The sequence below is a fragment of the Camellia sinensis genome, chromosome 5, assembly GCF_055761805.1.
Source record: "Camellia sinensis isolate YWXY chromosome 5, ASM5576180v1, whole genome shotgun sequence".
In the NCBI taxonomy this organism is placed as follows: Eukaryota; Viridiplantae; Streptophyta; class Magnoliopsida; order Ericales; family Theaceae; genus Camellia; species Camellia sinensis.
Window position 1 is genome coordinate 217,126,112 of NC_138965.1, and position 23,730 is coordinate 217,149,841.

At 36.3% G+C, this 23,730-nt stretch overlaps 1 protein-coding gene and 1 long non-coding RNA gene across 2 annotated transcripts; both read right to left on the minus strand.

Moving 5' to 3' along the window:
* Positions 1 to 658: 658 nt before the first annotated feature.
* Positions 659 to 3,675, minus strand: LOC145791200 (uncharacterized). Its single transcript, XR_014331075.1, has 2 exons — positions 3,544 to 3,675; positions 659 to 688 (listed from the first exon to the last, which is right to left on the minus strand). It is a non-coding gene; the product is annotated as an uncharacterized LOC145791200 (long non-coding RNA).
* An 8,555-nt stretch (positions 3,676 to 12,230) lies between these two features.
* On the minus strand, positions 12,231 to 14,269 carry LOC114293503 (uncharacterized). The gene is made up of 3 exons (XM_028237582.2): positions 14,019 to 14,269; positions 13,637 to 13,729; positions 12,231 to 12,826 (listed from the first exon to the last, which is right to left on the minus strand). The coding sequence occupies exons 1-3, from the start codon at positions 14,145 to 14,147 to the stop codon at positions 12,248 to 12,250; spliced, it is 801 nt and encodes a 266-aa protein (XP_028093383.2). The 5' UTR covers positions 14,148 to 14,269; the 3' UTR covers positions 12,231 to 12,247.
* Between the last annotated feature and the right edge of the window lie 9,461 nt (positions 14,270 to 23,730).

Genomic DNA, 23,730 nt, shown 5'->3' on the forward strand with positions numbered 1-23,730 from the left:
GGTGTGATAACCAATTGTCGTCTATGACAAAGAAAATGAGAGGAAAACGTAAAAAAAAAATAATAATAATAATAATAAAAAAAAAACCATAAAGAATGAAGCAAAAAGCAGAGAGAGAGAAAGGAAAAGTAAGACTTTTGGATCTATTCAAAAAATTGTTAGATTAAATACTATACACATATTTCAAACAGGACTTATAAGTAATTTTTTCAATTATTAAACTAAGACCAAAAAAACCAAACGAAGCCCAGTCCGCTAAGGACTATCTTCAGTGAGATTTGGTTCGGATGTCTATGCTCCTTTCTGATCCACTGTAATGAATTTTATTTTATTTTTAATTCAGGAAAAAAAATTATAATTATTGAATAGATAATGAAAATATTTCATTATAATTACATGATAGAAAAAAAATTATTATGTTAGAATTTACCATAAACCTACCACCACTACCACCTCACCTACTCCACTAAACCTAACCCACTACACCACTACCACCTCCACTTCACCTACTCCACCTCTCCACTAAACCTAACCCACTACACCACTACCACCTCCACTTCACCTACTCCACCTCTCCACCTACTCCCAAACACACTCCTATATAATAGGAATCCTTGTAATTGTAATATACACAATTCAATACAATCTATCAATAATACAATTCTCTCTATATTTTTATACATTAAATCTTGCATGGTATCAGAGCAAGGTTAAACAACTTAGTAATTCCGCTTCACCGGCGGGCGGCAATCTCGCCTTGGCCGCCCGCCGGACAAACCCAAATTTCCTTCATTTCTTCTTCACTAGTAGTTCTGTATTTGGTTCTTCGACAACTCCTAATGTGTTTGGCTCAAGCACTGTTTTTGGTCTCAGTTCTTCAGCTTCCTCTTCGGAGACGAACTCCATTAGCACCAGTGGTGCCACTTCAAGCTTATTTAATTCCACTTGGCAGCCCACCAAGCCTTCATTTAACTCAACATTTAGTTCTGCGTCTCTGTCAACTGGGTTCTCCTTTGGAGCATCCTCGATTTCTGTTGCTGCTACCAACAGTGCCCCTATGATGTTTGGTTCAACCGCTCCATCGCCAGGGCTCGCCTTTCAATTTGGTAGCCAACAACCAAATCAGAGCGCTCCGCAAAATCCATCTCTATTTCAGTCATCGGGTAGTCTAGAATTTGGTGCTGGAGACAGCTTTTCATTGGGTTCTGGTGCGACCACTGACTAGTCTGGTCGAAAAATTGTCAAAGTAAAACACAAGAACCGGAAGAAGTAAGACATTAATGTTGCAGGTAATTGGTTTCTTGGCCATCACCCACGGTTATATGGGTTAATGTGAAGATTATTGTTATTCTCAGTCTCAGGGTTCTCTTTTTGGCACCAGTGGTGGAACTGGGGTTGCAACTGTTACGCAGAGCATGCCAATTCACTTTGGGTCATCCACCACCCACTTTTGCCCCACCAGTGCATGATTCTCGGACAGGGTGCCAGGCACCAATACATGCCACTCTGCACCATATCATCCACCCACTTTTATTTTATTATATAATCCACATACCCATCATTCTTTTTCCCACTCAAATATATTATACTAGCCTTCATTGATTCCACTGGCTTCCAACACTTCATTTTATTTTTATTTTTATTTTTATTTTTTTATTATTATTATTTTCAAAAAAAAAAAAAAAAAAAGCGCAGAGGAAGATCTGCACACCAAACTCATTTTATTCATGTCGGGACTCATCCCAATCACCATGTTTCAACATACAAAAAAAAAAAAAAAAAAAAAAAAAAAAAAAAAAAAAAAAAATACAAAGAAACAACCACATTCACAGGTGGGATTTTTCTTCTCTACTCTGCCGCCGGTCTTTTCTTCTTGCCTCCGTCCTGGGCGGCCCTTGCCGGTGCTGCCTCCGTGTTTCCCACTCCACTGGGCACGATCACTACTCCCTGCTCCTCCACTGCAGTATATGGCGGCCCTCCAAATCGGAACATCACGGTGGCCTTCCGCTTCAGCTCCTTGTTTTCTGCCCTTAGCACGCTTATCTCTGCTCGCGCATCCTTATACATGCGTTGGAGCAGAGCCAGCTGGGAGTTTAAATGCTGCACCTCATTTGTCCTACTCTGCAGCCGGTTCGACAAATTTGTGACCGCCGTCATGCTTTCCACACATGCCTTCAGAGTATACTGATTTGCTTCCACATCCGACTGCACTGCCATTCTTTGCTCCACAGACCGCATCGGAAAGTTCAGCGGAGTAAACTCCGGGGCACTCGGTTGAGGTTCCAGTGCTACCGCTCCAGTTCTCTCTCTTGTTGACTCGTTGAGGTCGGGAAAGAGGGTGAGCAGACTCCGGGAAGACGAGGCCATTTTCTGGGCAACAAAGTGTTACAGACTATTTTCTGGGCAACAGAGTATTACAGACTATCTCTCTCCGCAAACGGAACTATCTTTCTCAGCAACACGAAGGATTTTTCAGAGGTTTCTCTCAGTTTTTTCTCAGCCTCAGCCTCTGCCTTCGTCTTGATTAAATAGCCGAGGCTGCCACGCGCATCGCGCGCCTCTTGACGCCCGACAAACTGGCACGCCTTTTCATGGCACATCTTTTGATAAAGTGGACATGCCTTTTGATGGCACGTCTTTTGATGGCACGCCTTTTGATGGCACGCCTTTTTATGAATTGGGCGCACCTTTTGAGGATGCGATTTTTTAAGGGGTCCGACAAGACTCTGTAAACTGTCCCGACATTGATTCCGGTTAGCTCCTTTATGGGTCCGACAAGACTCTGTAAACTGTCCCGACATTGATTCCGGTTAGCTCCTTTATGGGTCCGACAAGACTCTGTAAACTGTCCCGACATTGATTCCGGTTAGCTCCTTTGTGGGTCCGACAAGACTCTGTAAACTGTCCCGACATTGATTCCGGTTAGTTTCTACAAGGGTCCGACAAGACTCTGTAAACTGTCCCGACATAGATTCCGGTTAGTTTCTACAAGGGTCCGACAAGACTCTGTAAACTGTCCCGACATAGATTCCGGTTAGTTTCTACAAGGGTCCGACAAGACTCGGTAAACTGTCCCGACATTGATTCCGGTTAGTTTCTACAAGGGTCCAGCAAGACTCCGTAAACTGTCACAACAAATGTCACAACATTGTCTGCTACAACGGTCCGACATGACCCCATAAACTGTCTTCTACACCGGTCCGACATAACCCCATAAACTGTCTTCTACATCGGTCTGCCATAACCATACAGTCTTCACCAATGGTCTGACACGACCATACAGTGTCTCCTATTCTTTTTTTATTTTTATTTTTATGTATTTTCTTGTTTTGTTCCTCTCTTCAAACTCAAGTTGGTTAGTTTCTATCCTCCTTGAGTTTGCGGGGGGCTGTTAGAATTTACCATAAACCTACCACCACTACCACCTCACCTACTCCACTAAACCTAACCCACTACACCACTACCACCTCCACTTCACCTACTCCACCTCTCCACTAAACCTAACCCACTACACCACTACCACCTCCACTTCACCTACTCCACCTCTCCACCTACTCCCAAACACACTCCTATATAATAGGAATCCTTGTAATTGTAATATACACAATTCAATACAATCTATCAATAATACAATTCTCTCTATATTTTTATACATTAAATCTTGCAATTATTTTTTTGAATCTTCATATATCATTATAAATTTTATCAATATTTTAAAAAAAATAAATTTATGCAATGAAAAATTATTGGATAGTTGTAAAATATTAAATGGTAATAAAAAGTTGTTCTACGAACCAGATGATTTTCACCAAACGAAACATAAATGTCAATGAATGATGGGTCGTATACGTGCAGCTTGTCGTATACTAATGTTATAAAATTATAAAAAAAATATTATATGAATCAGATATGCTATTGATAAGGGTGCATAATATATTGAGTTCCATCTCTATCATATATCTGTTGGAAATAATAATTTTATGATGATTTTAATGTAAAATTAAAGTAATTCTCAACTATTAGTTGAGGTGAGATAAAATGAGTTTAGATTCTTTGAAAAATGCTATATATACTAATTAGTATACTAACTAATGTATCAATTGATGATGTGGCATAATTTAAGATATTTGGATATTTGTAATTTGTATAATGAGTGAGGTCAATAATAATGTCATAACTAATATTGATATACTAGTTAGTACACTAATTGGTATATGTAGCACTATCGAGATTCTTTATAAGAAGATATTTACACCATAAAAAGAAGAACAAAAAATCATTAAGAATTGAATGAGAAATTGTCTCATAAAATTAGCCTCGTGAATGAGATATTGAAAATTGTGTATAATTACTAATCCCACATTGATTATAGACGAAAGCATTGATGAGTATTTAAACCTCAAGATTTTAATAAGGGCATGAACCCTTTAGGGCATCCAAATTTTTTCAAAGAATGGAGTTATAGATACTTCAAGAATGGGCTTAGATCAAAACTATGGTCCAAGTTAATTATGCAAAACTTGCCACACACTCGTCGGCTTAGATCAAAACTATGGTCCAAGTTAATTATGCAAAACTTGCCACACACTCGTCGCCTGCCCACCCATACCGGGTACCCATACCGGGTCCGTATATCTTGAGACTTAAGGTTTGCTGGAATGGGTTAAGTTTGGGCTGGACCGAATTGGTGGTTCATCAACCTAATCTTTTTGGGCCAAGTTTATTTAGTGGCTGCAGATATACACACATGTCTATATTGTGTGTAACATCTATAATTAAGATGGTAATTTACACCATCAGTTTTTTTTGCATTACTGCTTCACACATGTCTATATTGTGTGTAACCTCTATACTTAAGATGGTGATTTACATCATCAATTTTCCTGCATTACTTCTTCAGTTTTGCATAAATTAAATTCTACATTTGTGGCAGAAAAGCTCCTCTCTCTCCCATTGTATATAAAAGGAGACATCCTCTTTGGTTTTAGACATAGAATTTTTTGCCTCTATATTATATAGTCAGTCTGCCTATATATTTTCCTCCTATGTGAGAGAGTAATTCCGTTATCAGTTTGCCGAAGCTAATAGAAGGTGCTCCTGCGTTAGCGAGTTCCATATCGTCGTATTTTGAGAGACAGATGCCGACAGACTTTCAGTACCCACGATGAGGTGGCGAATCTGTTTTAAAGAGACTATGGCACTACACAGGTTTCGATTGGCTATATTTTCTATGCTTTATCTTGTTATGTATTTCTGTTGAGTCTAGTTGTAATTTCCAACATATTTTCTTGTTCTGTATTGTAATTTATTAAATATAAATTTATTTATTTGTTTATTTTATTTAATTACACAATTTAGGCAAGAATATATACTTTAATAAATTTATGAATACCTAAGTGTATATCCTTTTATCTTTCATACGCGAAACGTATCTTTTGTCTCATATTATGTGAAAATTAATCAGCACTATTGTATTGATGCTGTGTAGCATGATGGACCAGTGCGGAATTCAATGATACAGCCAGCCCATTTGAGTTTTTGGCAGGCCAAGGATTGAGCCCTTATTCATGAAGAGACTAGTGTTGTTATAAAATATTTTAAAATTATTGCTAAAAATATTTACCAAACTTTCTTTCTTCGTTGTCAATTGTTAAAATTTTTGAACAAAAATGTTGCCATTATTAGTTGGAAAATGATGATAAAACCAAAAGAAAAGAAAAATAAATTAGGTTTCAGGACTAAAATAAACTCTAATAATAGGACTTAAACTCGACTTATATTTTTCTTATTTTTTTATTCTGATTTTATTTCTCTTTTTTTATTACTACCTTAAATATGAGAGAAACTTTTGGGTCAAATTCTAGTAGGCTAATGCTAACGACGTTCTAAGGGGGCAAACAGGTAAGTTTTTGAAAGGCTCCAAAAGATAGCAAATAAAAATTCATTGCTAGTTTCAAACCACACCAACCACCCTCCCCCTCTCTAAATTATTATTAGCAATGAATCTAAATTATTATTAATCTTAAAATTCACTATTTAACGTTGAACTGTCTGTTCGAGTTATTACTATGCTAACTTGAAAAGGGGGATTTAGTCTTAGCTAGAAAGAAAGAAAGAAGGAAAAAACGGAGGGGATTCTCGTTAGTCATGCCTTCTTCTTGGTCCCAAGAAAAATCATCAAACAGGACTCTACTCTCCCCCTCCAAGGAAAAACAAGAGGAAAACATTGTATAGAAAGCTTAAATAAACACCAAATTAGCCATTAATCTAAGGCGGGAAAATGTTTACAAACAGAAAGTTCATACAGAAAACACATCCAGAATGATGTGTTAATGGCATTTTGAAAACTATGAGAACAACAATAGATGTTTTGATTAGAAATGAAGGAACCAAAAAAATCACATCATTCTGCATGAAAATTCTGTACAAAGTTTTGTCTGTATATCATTGCTCATCTAAGGTGAAGGTGCCATGGTGTCGAATGATCTCCTCCTGACTAATAGGCAGGTAATCTTCGATGGCTGATTATGGGTGTTATCGACTGTGCACGCAACAAAGTCAGGCCGGTGGAGTGCTAGAGTCAACCGGTCCTTCTCAGCATCCAATCTGGTAGCATCCAAAAGAACGTGCCACAAGTTCCTATGCGCCTCCGATATCCAATGCATAGAGTACCGCGTACCTTTCACATCAGCTGGGTAAGAGAAAAGGCCTTTTGGGCTATGTTTACACTTCCTTCGAAAGTATTGACTCAGTTGTGACCCTTTGATCCTCAAATCAAGCCATGTTTCTGGTGCTGCCACAACTTTTGAATCCTTATTGTTAGTTTATTATTGTAGTGTTAGTTAGTTTATTATTGTATAAAGGTTAGTGTATATCAGTACTATTAGAATATGATAGTTAGTGTTAGTCATAATGAATGTTCCCATTACCTTTCTTCTTTCGGTGCAAATTGGTGGCACCCTATGTAGCTTTTTGTAGCTTTTCCTCTCTATAAAAGAGAGTGTAAATCTCCTAATAATACACACAATAACTGAATAATTCAGTGGATATTTCTCTCTCTCTCAATCCTCTATCACTCTCTCAAATTATTGTTTCATGGTATCAGAGCCCAGTATTACATTTCTGGCAATTTTCGATTTTGGTGTTTAGTCCCGTACACAGTGGCATACATCAAATCGCTCGGAATTTTCTCACGATTCCAACGGCACCTAGCCCGTTCTCAGAACACCCTCCACGCGCCCACACGCGCCGCCTTTACCTTCAGCGCGTCACCAGCTCCGCCACCACTCTCACACGCGCCCGCACGCGCCATCTGTTGCTACTCACCTCCGCCACGCGCCTCCACGCGCCCACACAACCGCGGCTGACGTCAGCCCTGCCACTCCCGTACGCCGCGCCTGCTATTGTGCGTCTTTCGTGCGCCGCTTCACTACATTGCACCCGTGTGCGCCAAAACGACTATTGTGCGCCGCGCCTGCGCCTGTTTGCTACCGTGCGCCGCCGCCTTCCTGCTAACGTGCTCCTCCCTGCACTCTGCTAACGTGCGCCGCTGACATCATCGCTGACATCATCTCTGTCCAGCAGCCTTTTCTGGCTATTTTCGACCTTCCGGACTCACTGGTACACTCTGTTTTACCAAATTTTGCTCCTACAGGTCTCTTCCTGTTGCTTTAATCCTACTTAACTAGTATTATGGATCGTCTTGACACCTCCCATCCCATTTCCGTTATTCTGAATGGTTCAAACTATGTTCTGTGGGCCCAAGCCATGTCTTCCTTTCTTAAAGGCAAAAAGCTCTGGCGAATTGTCACCGGGGATGTGACTAAACCAGTCAAAGAAAGTGCCACTACTGAAACTACTGTTCATACTGCTACTTATGAAGACCGACTTGAGGAATGGGACAGTAAGAATTACCAAATCATTACCTGGTTTCGTAATACCTCTGTTACCTCTATCAGTCTTCAATTTGGCCGCTTTCAGCTTGACTCTGTAACTACTCCTGCGAAAGACATCTGGGATTTTTTGAAAGACCGATACCAGACTACTGGTCTTGCCCATCAATATCAACTTCAGAACCAACTTCACCGCATGCGCCAAGAATCCACTCAGTCTATTAATGACTTCCTTTCTCAAATATACTCTGTTTGGGATCAGCTTGCTCTTTCAGAACCAACCTGGCATGACCCCGAAGATGCAGTTTTATTTACTAACCATCGCAACCAGCAAAGGTTGGTGCAATTTCTCATGGCTCTTACCCTCTCTTTTGAGCCCGTACGTGCCTCTCTGCTTCATCGCCATCCCTTGCCCACTCTTGAACAAGCCATTTCCGAGTTGCTATCAGAGGAGACTCGTCTAGGTACTCTTCAAACTCATCATGTGGACTCTGTTCTTGCCACTCCTCCGTCCCGGCCATCATTTACCCAGCGGACAACTGCTTGCCTCTATTGTCAGAATCGGGGCCTTCCTTCAACCCATCTCCTGGTCAATTGCCCCGTCAGATCCTGCCGCTACTGCAACAAACTTGGTCCTGGTCATCTGCAACAGGATTGTTTTCGCAATCCATCCCGCTCATCCTCCAATAGCCACTCCTCTCGCGGTGGCTCTTCCCGGGGAAGTTTTCATCGTTCCGGCAACCAGTCTCATCACACTGCTACTTCTGCTTCCGGGAATCAGTCTTATCACACTGCTGCTGCTGCTTCCGGGAATCAGTCTCATCACACTGACACTGCCCCCTCTGCAGGGTTCTCTGAGTCACCTGCTCCATCTACCCCTCACTTTTCTCCAACGGATGTAGAGGCCATGCTCAAACAACTTCTCTCCTCATCTGGTACACCTCCTCCTACTGCTTTGTCTGTAATCCCAGGTAACTCCTCTTGGTATTTTGACTCTGCCTGTTGTAATCATATGACCTCCAGTTCTACTATCTTTTCTTCCTTATCTTCATCTCCTCATATTCCCTCAATACATACTGCTGATGGTTCCCTCATGTCTGTTCGTCATGTTGGTACTGTTTCCACCTCTTCTTTATCTCTACCTCACGTTTATCATATCCCTGCTCTTACCTTAAACCTTATTTCCATTGGTCAATTATGTGAACTTGGTCTAACTGTCACCTTTTCTGCTACTGATTGTTTGGTACAGGACCCTCAGACGGGGCAGACTATTGGGATCGGCCGTAAGCGTGGACGTCTCTATGAACTCATTCACCTTCATGTTCCTGCCTCTCCTCAGATTGCTGCTCCTGCATCTACTTCCTTATTATCTCCCTTTCATCTTTGGCATTGTCGCTTAGGGCATATTTCTGTTACTCGTTTAAGGTATTTGGTTTCTAGTGGACAGTTGGGTCATGTAATTCCCGATAATTTCGATTGTATACCCTGTCAACTTGCTAAACAACCTGCTTTATCATTTAATAAGAGTACTTCTGTTTCTCTTGCCCCTTTTGATCTTATACATTCGGATATTTGGGGGCCCTCCTCTACTACTACTATGGGGGGATCCCGCTATTTTGTTGTTTTTATTGATGATTTTTCCCGGTTTACTTGGCTTTTTCTCATGAAAAATAGGTCTGAACTAAAACACATTTATTATCGATTTGCACAAATGGTTCACACCCAATTCTCCAAAACCATCAAAATTTTTCGCTCTGACAATGCTATGGAATATCGGGATTCAGATTTCCTTTCTTTTCTTCAGCATCATGGTACACTGCCTCATCGTTCCTGTGCTGGCACGTCCCAGCAAAATGGCCGCGCTGAACGGAAACATAGACATATTCTTGACACTACTCGCGCTCTCCTTCTCTCTTCTTCCTGTCCTGAAAACTTTTGGGGAGAAGCTGCCCTCACTGCTGTTTACACTATCAACTGTGCTCCTACCCCTGTCATCCATAATCAAACTCCCTTTGAACGTCTGCATGGCACTCCCCCTCCTTACGCCAATCTCCGGGTTTTTGGCTCTGCTTGTTTTGTTCTACTTCAATCCCATGAACACACCAAGCTTGAACCTCGCTCTCGTCTTTGTTGCTTTCTTGGGTATGGCATTGAACATAAAGGCTTTCGCTGTTGGGATCCTCTCTCTAAACGTCTTCGTATCTCCCGCCATGTCGTTTTCTGGGAACACCAAATGTTTTCCTCGCTATCCTCCTTTCACTTACCCGGACTTTCCACTACTGCATTGTTTACTAATCCTTCCATCGATCTTTTCTCTGCTGATTTTGATACAGGTTCCTCCTCCATCGAGACGCCCTTGCTCACCCCTGATCCTGTCCAGCCTGCTCTATCTGAAGGTCTACCTCTTGTTGCCACACCTCCTTCTCCACTGGCTCTTCCTCCCACCGATCCTCCTACGGGTCGACCACGCCGGGTAACTCAACCTCCTATCCATCTCCGTGATTATATTGTTGGATCTGCTGCCTTCTCTACTTATGAACCTACCTCCTATCGTGAGGCTTGTACTAATCCTCTTTGGCAGCAAGCTATGACTGATGAACTCCATGCCTTGGACAAAGCTCATACTTGGGATCTTGTTGATCTTCCTCCTGGCAAGACTGCGATTGGCTGCAAATGGGTTTACAAAATCAAAACACATTCTGATGGCTCTATTGAACGCTACAAAGCTCGTCTTGTTGCCAAGGGTTTCAACCAAGAATATGGCATTGATTATGAGGAGACATTCTCTCCTGTTGCTCGGCTTACCTCTGTTCGCAGTTTACTTGCTGTTGCTACTGCTCGCCACTGGGGGCTCTTTCAGATGGATGTCAAAAATGCTTTCCTCAATGGTCATCTTCTTGAAGAGGTCTACATGCAACCTCCACCTGGGTCTACTTTTCAACCTCATCAGGTTTGCAAACTACAGCGTGCTCTTTATGGTCTCAAGCAAGCGCCTCGTGCTTGGTTTGCTAAGTTCAGTTCTACCATTCATGACTTTGGATTCACCTCTAGCTCCTATGACTCTGCTCTTTTTATACGGACTACTTCTCATGGTACTACTCTTCTTCTTCTGTATGTGGATGATATGATTATCACTGGTGATGATCAAGCTGGTATTCTCCACCTCAAACAATTTCTCCACCAACAGTTTGAGATGAAGGACCTTGGTACTCTTAACTACTTCTTAGGCCTTGAAGTCTCTCATGATTCTACTGGTTCCTATTTGTCCCAGGCCAAATATGTATCCGATCTTCTGGCTCGAGCTGGTCTTACTGATTGCAAAACTGCCTCTACTCCGGTTGATCCTCAGATTCGTCTCACTCCTCTCGATGGGACTCTTCTCTCTGATGCTACTCTTTATCGCCAGCTCGTCGGCAGTCTTGTCTATCTCACAGTCACTCGTCCTGACATTGCCTATGCTGTTCACATTGTCAGTCAGTACATGTCGGCTCCTCGCACTCCCCACTATACTGCTCTACTCCGTATCCTTCGCTACCTCAAAGGCACTATGTTCCATGGTCTTCACTTCTCGGCTTCTTCCTCTCTTGACCTACGTGCCTTTTCCGATGCTGATTGGGCTGGGGATCCTACGGATCGACGCTCCACCACGGGATTCTGTTTCTTCTTAGGGGATTCTCTTCTTGCTTGGCGTAGCAAAAAACAATCCCTCACTGCCCGCTCTAGCACCGAAGCTGAATACCGAGCTCTTGCTGATACTACTCAGGAACTTCTCTGGCTTCGCTGGCTCCTTGCTGATATGGGTGTTTCTTCATCTGCTCCTACCCCTCTCTACTGTGACAATCAGAGTGCCATTCAGATTGCTCACAATGATGTTTTTCATGATCGCACCAAACATATTGAGATTGATTGTCATTTTATTCGCCAGCATGTCACCTGTGGAACTGTTCATCTTCTTTCTATTGCCTCAGTCGATCAACCCGCTGATATCTTCACTAAAGCTCATCCTCCTGGCCGCTTTCATGATCTTGTTTCCAAACTCAACTTGGTTGATGCTTTCCCTCCTTGAGTTTGCGGGGGGATGTTAGTTTATTATTGTAGTGTTAGTTAGTTTATTATTGTATAAAGGTTAGTGTATATCAGTACTATTAGAATATGATAGTTAGTGTTAGTCATAATGAATGTTCCCATTACCTTTCTTCTTTCGGTGCAAATTGGTGGCACCCTATGTAGCTTTTTGTAGCTTTTCCTCTCTATAAAAGAGAGTGTAAATCTCCTAATAATACACACAATAACTGAATAATTCAGTGGATATTTCTCTCTCTCTCAATCCTCTATCACTCTCTCAAATTATTGTTTCACTTATAACCTACAAACTCCCTTATGAAATCGTGTTCTTCGCCTATAACGGTCATATAGTAGTTTCCCCTGAAAAAAGGGTATGATTCACCAATCATCATCATGGCCTCTTTCAAAGTTGGTGTGAAAATGACCAAGTACTCATCTTCATTCAGCCCACATTGCTGCAAAGCTCTGTTCCTGACTTGTATCTCTGGGATTGACATAAAATTGCCTTGAAACGACGATTTCTTCGTGAGGATGTCGAGCAATCTTGAAGGCTCCAATGGGGTTCTGTCAAGGTCGGAGAGGCTGGCGTTGAAGGACGGTGAAGATGAGTCTCTTGGACCTGTGTTTTTGGGCTTTTCGTCGGGCTGAGTAGTCTCGGAGGACTCTTCATTGACACACAGAGTGTAGAGATCAATGTTATCAGCTTCTTCAACTAGGCCATTGCTGTATTCTGGGTACTTGGCAAAGACATATTGTTGTACATATTGCATCTCACTTAGGGTGATTGGGCCAGACCATCTTAGGTCTAGGCCATGGAGGGTTGAGATTGCTTCAGCTATCAAGTGGGCTGGAATTACTGTATGTGCTTTCTGTTTTTAGAAATCAATTTTAGTACAACAAATGGTTGATCAACGCAAATGCAACATTAGAGATGAAAAATCAAGGGGGAAACTGCAAATTAGTGGAAAAGTGAAAATAATTACAGAAGTGCTGGTGGTGTCATGCCCTGTTGCAAGCAAAAATTGTACTCCTACTTCTACCCAGGGACAGAATTAAGAGAAGACATAGCTCTCTGTTATGTGAAAAATACTGTTTATTATAGAATTTTAAAAATATATATATTATTTTATACATAAAATGACCTCCAATATAAAAAATATATAGCTCATTCTTCTCTCATCTTGCATTTCTTTCTATTTTGCACAAAAAACTTCTTCACCGTATTAGAAAATACTTTTATGGTATTTAACTTGTTTTCTATGTACATATAATTATATATCATATTGTATATACAGGTATATTTGCGTATATGGTGAAAAAAAATAAATTTTCTTTTGGCTCCTTAGATAATGAAATCCTAGTTTGGCTTGTACCGGAGTACAAATTTCAAGCATGAGATCATTTATCTTATTCTTTGTCCCATCGTTGATAAGGTACATGGGAGAGAGTGAGACAAATGATCAGGTGCTCCAAATTTCATTTGCACTTTCATATTTTTGTGATTGTTTTCACCTCTCTTTTCATTGTGTTGAAATTCTTTAAAAAATCAAAGCAAAAAAAATGTAAGCATAAAGCTATGTTTGGATTTTGAGTTTATTAAAGAAAAATAGAATTAATTTCCTCTCATTTACACAAATTATATACAAACGCAAACTGAAGTAAATTACTGGAGAATATACCTTGAAAACCATGCTACTTGGTCTGCTAGTTTGAGCTGGTGATTTGGGTGCAGAAGCCAATAGCTGTTCTCCCATTTCACCTTCTTCAACATCCTGATCATATTATAAAAAAGTTAAAACTATTATAAATCTTGTATCCAAAAAAATAGATTAACCATTAACAGAAGGTATAAGGAAGTTGAAAACAAAAACATGTTTGCTTATTATTTTCGCTTTCAAAAATTTCTATAAACAGAAAATATATATATATATATATATATAAATTCACTACCTCTAAAGGGAGTGATGGATGCTTCAAAACAAAATTAAAAACTTATTTTTGGAAGAAAAGGGAAAAAAAAAAAAAAAAAAAAAAAAAAATTCAGAAGAGGGAAAAGCAGACCTTAGATTCTTCATTGAGAGCAATCTGTTCTTCAAAGTTTCTTCCCATGATTATGAATCTACTTACAGTGAAACTGATGTTATGGGTCTTTGAACTAAAAGCAGAGTTTGAGATAATTGAACTTGACATTTATAAGTACTTTTTATTGATTGAAGCACAAATGGATGTCAAGATTGTAATATATAAAAAGCTCAAGACAAAGAGAGAAACGACGACGCATTGACGACAGCAATGACTTGCAACATACAGCTATATGTATGAAATAGCGGTTCAATTTATTTATTTATTCTCATGCCTTACCAACTATCAACAGTGAATGCATGAGACTACAGAAATTTTTGGTCCAACTTTTAGAATTATTTATTGCTTCTTTTTTTTAAAAAAAAAAAATTTGTTAAATGTTTGTTGTAACTTGTGATTAAAGTTTTTTAAGGTAAAAATAGTTAAATAAGTTTAAAAAATAAAAAGCTAAAAAATTAGAAGATGAGTTTCTTTTAAAATCATGGATCATTTGTCCTCAAAATTCATGTTCTGAATTGTATGATGTCGGAAAAATCTTGAAACTCCAAAAAAACTCAAGGCACCATTGTGTGCCTAAAAACACATTGAAAGTACAAGAGAAATTTTGAAGAATTGATAATATACACATTGAATTATATGCACGGTAAAATTAAGAGTTCCTCGCCTTTATTGGATCGTGTTTAAATTCTTTAATTATACATTAAAAAAATTATACAAATGCCTCTTTTTAAAAAGGTGAAAGTGATATAAATTTATAACTGAAGTATTCTTAACATACAATTCTAAAATTAAGAAAGATAGAATGAGAAAATTAGTAATAAATTCAATTTAGAGCGTGTCTAAGGAATTAGGTTTAATGTATTTTTTTTATTAATGAGAGATCTACCATTTGTGAAATAGTTTGGTGAGAGATGCTTTTACTTGTTTTGAATAACATTTTATTTCTAATTTTATCCCTTAATTTATTTGTTGATTTTTTTATTGGTAACAGATCTGTCGTCGACAGAGGATGACGATCTAACGACGGAGACGAGATAGAGATAGAGAGAGAGAGAGAGAGCTGAGCTATGGAGCTTCTTCATTCTGTTGATCGCTGAGTGGAATCGCCGATTTGAGGCAAAATCTAGAGAGAGAGACAGTGAGGGGGGAGGAGAGAGAGGGGAAGCCTTTTTTGTGTTTACATAGTGCAAACCATGTATATACATATATCGAGGATATTTTGGTTATTTAGCATAAACTTGTTCTTATGAACAAGTTAATTAAGCGATTGGACTTCTTACTAAACAAAATTTAAAATTGGACTTTTGGCCCAACACTCCGATAGAATAACATTTGATACTAATTGAAGAAGTTCATGTGTAATTAATCCAATAATAATCTAACTGAATAAGACACCCATATGACAATTAGCTAGGTTGGACATATATGCTCTAAGCCACCCAACAAATTTAAAATTTTGAAGAGATGGTGACCTTTTGAGCATTTTAGAACCGTTGGCTTCAGACACGAGGATGTGTGGGCCTCACTTGGGTGATATCAGATTTTCAAGAAAAGGGATTAATTTCGGTGATGAGGACTTGTCTTGTTTAATAGTTGGGGATTTGAAGATGGAGTTTTTACTGTCTAATTTGTTTTTTAAAATGACAAGAATTATATAGATTTTTTCAAATTTTTTTAATATTTTAAAATTTACTTTTTTTTACTATACTACCATCATATATATATATATATATATATATATCAATTCTCCTGTAAAGTCATCCTCACAGTATATTTCAGAGTAAAATTTATTATACTTCAAAATAAAATTTTACATCGATAAACACATATATTGCCTTAGAGGTAAAATTTTCCTTTCATTTTATCAAACAAAAACAGAGCACATACCAGAGTAAAAATTTACTCTCATTCTATCAAACAAAAACAGAGCACATACCAGAGTAAAATTTTACTCTCATTCTGTCAAACAAAAACAAATAACATACTAGAGAAAAACATAGAGAGATAGAGAGAGCATATATTGCCTTAGATCTGGTTCAAACCAGACACTGTCTGAAAAACAGAGCATGATGAGGAGACAAAAAAAAAAAAGATGGAGATAATATAGATCTGAGATGATAGATCTCAAATTTAAGTTCATCAATCTTAGATCTGAAGTCTTGAATGCTAAGGATGACGATGGTGGCATCGAATTGCGTTGATGGTTGAGATGCTAGTGGTGAAACGGTAGTGGCGGTGGCGGTGGCAGTGGCGGTAGCGAACATCATCAATGGTTGAGACGGTGTTGGTGGAGACAACGGAGGTAGTAGAAACGATGGTAGTCATGGTAGTCGTAGTAGTAGAGATGGTGATGGTGGTGGTGGTGGTGTAGATGGTGGTGGTGGTAGAGGTAGAGAGCTCTTAGAAAGAGATAGAGAAAGAAAAAGAAAAAGCTGAGAAAGAGATGACAAACTGATGGAGAGAAAGAGAAGAAAGATAGAGAGTGTGTAAAGGGGTAAATTTGTCACACAAAATATAAATTTGAAATTTTTTGTCCTTTATACAAGACTTTATAATTATGAGGGGGTTTTGAAAATATGATTTTTTTTTTTTTGGTGAATTACACTAATAGTCCCTATAGTTTAGGCCTTGTGTTACTTTGGTCCCTGATTTTTCAATTGTAACACATTTGACCCTGAATTTTGAATCTTGTTCCAAATAAGGACAATTGAAAATATTATTAAATTTTTCAAGGGTAAAATCGTCAATTTGATAAAATATAAATTAATTTGACAAAAATAAATGTCAAACAAATATTTTTGAATTTTTAAAAATTATTCTACACACTAAAAATAAAATTATGCAAAATTGATAAATCTTTTAGACATTTATTTATTTTTTTTACCAAATTAATTTTTATTATGTGTTTGAATGATGATCATGTAAAATTAATTTTTTAAAATTAATCATGTAATTTTTATTAATTTTTATTAATTTTATATAATTTTATCATTTGTGGATAAAAATAATTTTTTAAAAAAAAAAAAAAAAATTGACATTTATTTTTGTCAAATTAGCTTATATTTTATTAAATTGACAATTTTGCCATTGAAATTAAACAATGGTATCTTCAATTGTCCTTATTTTGAACAAGATTCAAAATTCAGGGTCAAATGTGTCACAATTGAAAAGTCAGGTACCAAAATAACACGAGTCCCAAACTATAAGGACTGTTAGTATAATTTGCCTTTTTTTTTTTTGGGTCCTTTTAACAAAAAAATGAACGTAAGATTGATTTATGGTCAAATTTCCCATAATAATAATTTTAGGTCATGTTTGTTTGGCCGGATTAGATTAGGTTGGATTAATATTCCCATGACTAATAGTCCTAGTACTACAAATTCCTTTAGATTGTATATCATATCCTATGTTTGGATTGAGTTAAGATTATAAGGATGGATTAACAAAATATCATCCAATCCGATGTTTGTTTAAAAGAATTGGAATAGATAGAACATAGGACATCCACTACATCGACCATATTATGGTCATTTGATAAGTTAGTCCAGAGTTTGACTTAGTCTCCCAATTTATATCACGCACCCCCTATATGAGATTGAATAGTTCATCATATGTGGGATATCATATTTGAATGGATTGTTAGTCCATACTTTAATTTTTTAACCAAATATCAGATTAATAATTTTGTTAGACTTTTAGTCCAATTCCAAACACATATCCACCCAAACAAATATGACCTTAATATACTCAACCTTATAAGAAATTTAATAATAATAATTTTAGGGTTTAGTAAAAGAAATTGCACTGTAAAGCATTGGAACACTAGAAGCCAATTGGCTCTATCATAGTGTTAGGTGGGACAGATTTGTGCGAGTAATTCAAAAATAGGTTTATTAAGTGAATAAAGTAGAAGAGAAAATAAAAATATTATGAAAATAGAGTCAAATTGGAGAGTCATTCTTCATTAGAGATGCAATAGGACTCTTTGATTAAGGAGTTGGCTTCAGAGATTAATTAATGTTAATTTTTTTTTTCACCTTAATTGGAAGGAGAAGATCTTATATCCTGTTTTAGATATACTTTGTTAAGATGGCTATGGAATAATCATTTCATTTCATATTCTTCTTCTTTTTTTTTGGGCATATATTAGTAAGTTAATAGAATTAAATTACCACAGTAGACGATCGCTAGTCTCATTAACTCAAATACAAAATCACACCTCATTAGTACCTAAATACTCCTCATGGTGTCAAGTCATTTCATCATATTGATTCTAGTAAATCAAACGCTACTTCAAATACTCTTGGTTATTACTTATTTGTTACTTCAAAATTTTTATTAACTTTAAAAAGAAGTTATAATTATAATAAGTAATTAGTTGTGCTTGTTATGCTCCACTAATCACCAAATGTCAAGTCTCTACTGTTTTCTTATAACCCAATACAAAATTGTAAATCTACCTTCCCGTTTCAACTAAACACAATATTCTTAAAACACCATCTATCCCTACTTGAGAACGACCAAATAACTTCTCCTCATAACACATACCTTGACAGTTACTCCCAACCAAATTGGTATAAAAATGTAGAGGCCACACATTGAGTCCAAGCAAGAAACTACTATTACTAGCACAAATCGCGTACTTATGCATCCAAATAATTTAAGTAATCTTTAAACTTCAGGCAAATGGAATCAAAATCAGTCAAAGAAGAAGGGGAGTGGAATGACTGACCATTGACTTGATAGTGATTGGGGTGTGGGGTTAGGTTGAAGAATGCCGACCACCACCACCAACGGTTGTGCGGCCTCATGTTTTTGGAGTTTTGTTCTAAAACAGCATCTCGAACACAAAACACACCTTTCAACTGTCATTCCCACCGTTACTACGTTGTTCTCCATCTTTGACTAATAATTATCAACAATGTTAGGTATCATGAAAAATCTTTCATGAAAATAATCATGAAAACTTTGTGACTCTTGGATTGCACTTAAAATAAAGCACCACACACTAATCAAGGTAATCAAAAGATCATAAATTTTTCATGATCATTTTCATGAATTTTTTTTCATGATTCCTAACTTTTCCCAATAATTATTCAGTTGGGTTTATCAATTTGTTTTTGGGATAATAACCAAACTGTGGGAATTGGGGCAATAATTTGCACATCAACGGGGTATTTTGAAAATTACGGCTGAAATGGAAAGAATAAAAAAAATTTACGAACAGGTGGAAACCACTCATTGAATTTATTAAACTACCTCAGTCTTGCTCTGTTACTTTGGTCAATAGCCTCGCCCATCGACTACCACTCACTATATCCTGTGTTAGCTCCAACTGTATTATGCTAGTTTTTTTTTTTTTTTTTTTTTGGTCTTTGGCTTGGTCTTTTATCGATTTATTCCCATGATTTGAATGAGAAAACTGTGTCGACTAAGCAAATAATCCATGCAAAGCTAGCTTGCAAAGATCTGAAGTATAATTGAATGAAATTTGTTAAAAGATCAAACTACCAACACAACTATATAGCCGAATGAAATTTTAATCTCATCGGAAAGTCTAAACTTAAAAAAAGAAAGAAAGAAAGAAAGCTGGAAAAATTCCTTAAGAGCAATTTTCAAGATCTTATTCTTGTTCTGCATGCAACATTTAACCTTGTCATTGGACTATTTTATTTTAATTTATCTTTTTATAATTGGATGTCTAAATCAACTTTGACTAATATTGAAACTTTAAAATTAATGACGGGACAAGTTTTTCTTGACTTTTTAGAATGATTCGAATTCGAGATTTTTAATTTTATACTCAAATGGTTGGACTATCTTTAATTAAAATCAAAATGGCTTATTTCACGAATTTTAAGTGGGAAATACTATGGTATGCACCCCTCAAAATATACATGTCGTATATACTTTATAATTAAAGAAAAAATTAGTATAATTTTATATTTTTTTGAATCATTACTAAAAAAAATGTCATAATCAAACACAACATAAAATATGATTAAATCACTCATAGGTAATAATTAAAATAATGTCATAATTAAAAAATAAAATTAATTAGATGTGCATGTGATGTATTCTTTTAAGGGGGTATATGTTAGAATTTTCCATTTGAAGTATCCTATAGTGATTGAAAACAATTCAAACATTCTAAAATGTATTGAATCGAGAATTAAATAATTTAAAATATTTATGTAATGAGTGAAATACAAGTTGACATTGAATAATTTATTTATTTTAGCAGTCTAGATGGGTGGATGGTACACGAATATAAAATAATTGGATTAGAGCATCTTCAGTAAAGATAGTTAAAATAGTTATTCAAAATTTTATTTTACTATTTTAGTTAGTCATTTTTTCAATATACATTCTAACAAGGTTATCTACTTTAACTATCTTTCTTCTTTCAAATATTATTTTTTATTCTTTCTTCTTTCAAATATAATATTTATTAAAAAAAAAATTGAAGAGCACACATGTCCAGAGATCAAAGCGAGGAACGAAGAAAATAAAAAAAAATTATGAGGCTAGAGCACAGTGCCTCATCTTCTTTAACGAGTTACTGTAGCTCAAAGTCATTTTAACAAAATTCTGGTAAAGCTGTTGAAGACTCATTTTCGAGCTTGAAACTTAGCTAAAATAACAAAATTAGTAATGTAACGATTCTGCTGAAGATGCTCTTAGATACTGCGTATTTGGACAGGCTAGTGTCCAATAATTCATAGAAATTGGCCAATCCTTGGCTGTGCTAATGAATTGAAATAACTGTCCAAGTTTAACTCAAAAATTCCTACTTTACTCAAGTTGTTTAAATTTAAACAAAATATATATATATATTTGGTTATCATAAACTCAAGAATTGCATTTTTTGAAAATAAAAAGAAAATGAAAAAATATGAACCATAATAATAATAATAAATTAGTTTAAATTATGTATACCAAATAATAAAATATACTACATTACAATATAATTTAATTCAAAGTGTGATAAAAAATATGTAATTATATAATATTTCAGACTTATTGCATGCTATAATTTATATATATATTAACTAAATAATGCTTAAATTTAATTTAAATTAATGAATTTTAGGGGTGAGTAGATGATATACCGATCCGCCAAAACTGACCGAACCAAACCGATCCGCCGCATTTTAGACGGATGCGTGATGACGAGCGGACGGTTGCGGATTGATTTTCTCCAATCCGCCAATTTGATGGACGGATGGCGGATTTGAAGTTCCTTTGACTGCAACCGAACCGCCAAACCACGAGCACTCTTAGTAATTTATAAAACTTTGTGTTTTTAATTTGTTTAAATATTTTGTTTGTGTTTTCAATTGAAAAAAAGTTTAAATATTCTGTTGAAAAAAAGTTTCAACTTGAATATATTTTTTGAATTGAAAAAAAAATAAGGAAAAAGCTTCGGACTCCCAGTGGGGGTACTGGGGTCACGTGTGATTGGTTCAAAAAAAAAAAAAAACTATTTTTTTTTTAATGTTTTCCACCAACCCCATGCTGCCACGTCACTGGGGGTGCGACCCCCACTGGGAGTCCGAAACACGGCTCAAAAAATAAACGTATTATTTATCTATATTTTTTTATTTTTAAATCTAATTCTAAAAGTAATAAATAGAAAATATGAAATATGCTGGTTGATTTTTGTTTTCAAAAACATATATAAATGTCACGCCTTAAAATTTGGATAATTAAATATTAAATTAGGACTAACCCCAATCAATATTCCATCATCCAAATCCTAGGGGTGAAACAAAAAAACTAAACACCAACCAAACCATCCACCACAATTTCATAACTATCAAATACCTCCAATATTAAAGTAGCAACAACTAGCCCAAACAACTTAAATAAAGTATGGTTACAAACCATGCCAAATTATTCCAATACTAAAGCCATATAAAAAAATACATAAATTAGTATCTACCCTAAGCTCAAGAAAATAAAAGAAATCCATACGACATGTCCTACGATCACAGTTATTTCTTGTCACCACCATAGCCTCAACTAATCCTGCAAATGAAGCTCGGCTGCGCTCAAACAGAACGCACCCGAGTTGCCAAAAGACAAAACGGGTCAATATATAGGTATACTGGTATGAGTACAAGATTTAACACCCACGTGTCCACCAGACACAGACAAAAATACATTTAATTCTTATCACGGGACGAGACAAGTAGTTCCAGTCGTACCGAGACGAATGGGTAGTTTTCCGAGATACGGTGGCATTTAGTTTCTTGTCCGTACACAACGAAATATAAATTGATTATAAAATAGACAAAATAGAAATAAAAATATAGTTGGTCAGCCCTGCATAAAAAGTTAGTAAGACCCACCATCCTGAAAAACAAATAAAGTTAGTATAATTTAATCATAAATAACTTGTTGAAAAAAAATATAAAATTACACCGTTTCATACTTAAATAATTCGAATTGATCAAAACTCAAAGAACAAAAGTTGTGCAGAATCAAATTTCCTAAAACATAGCGCTAGCGAATTTAACAGAAACCGAACAAGTTAATAGAAAAACTTGATATAAAAATCTAAACAGAATTCAATCGAAAAATTTGAAGCCGAAAACGAACCAAAACTGCCCTAAGATGATTTTTTTCAAACAATTTCAAAACACGAAAAGTGTGCAGAATAATGTTTTACTTCAGTTTACGCGAAACCAATAAAAATGAGCTCGTTTCGTGGGTTAAAACAACCTCTAAAATCTGCCTTGCTAAAATGAATCAAACCGACAATAATCAAGATCATCCGATTATAAGTTCTAATCGATTTTTTTATTAAAAAGCTAAAACACAAAAGTTGTCCAAAATCATGTATACATGCCCTCAAATTTCATAATTTATCGAGATCGTTTACTATTTTTTTATATCATACTATACTAATAAATTTATAATTAAATTATTTGTTCCTTAACTCCATTACTTCGGCCCTCCCCTTCCGGCCTACACATATATCTCATGTGCCTCCCATATACCTAACACTGCTCCGAAGCCAAACTTGCACGGGAATATCATCCCGAGTTTGACTCACACTACCCGGATGGTTAGCATATATGTACGCGCGCAAATCAAAGCACTCGTCTACTCATGAGAACGAGGCAACAACATATATATACACAACATCTCACACATGAGAATAAACATAACAATGCCGAGCCTAAGGCATTCAAATAAATCTCATAATCCTCACTTTTTTTTATACACTCTTTCTCACCATCACTCAAATAAAACAACAATCCATGGAGTCATGGTGGAGTATAAGGAATTTATCTATATGTTCTTCATTAATTTTAATTTCATATAACCATGAGTGTAATTACAATCATAAAATAAATTCATATAAAAATCTTAAACATGGCATACACAACTAATCAAACTAATTAAAATCAATTCATCATCTACATGCAAATACAAAATCAATCCAACATCAAATAAAAATAAATAAGTAAATAAAAACAATGAATCAATCCATCATCTAACCAATATCTATGGATTCTAAATTTATTTTAATTTTATATAATCATGAGTGCGATTACAATTATAAAATCAATCCATATAAAAACCATAAATCTTGCATATACAACTAATCAAAATAATTAAAATCAATCAATCATCTAAAAATCTTAATCCTTACATACAAACTAAACAAAAAAAATTAAAT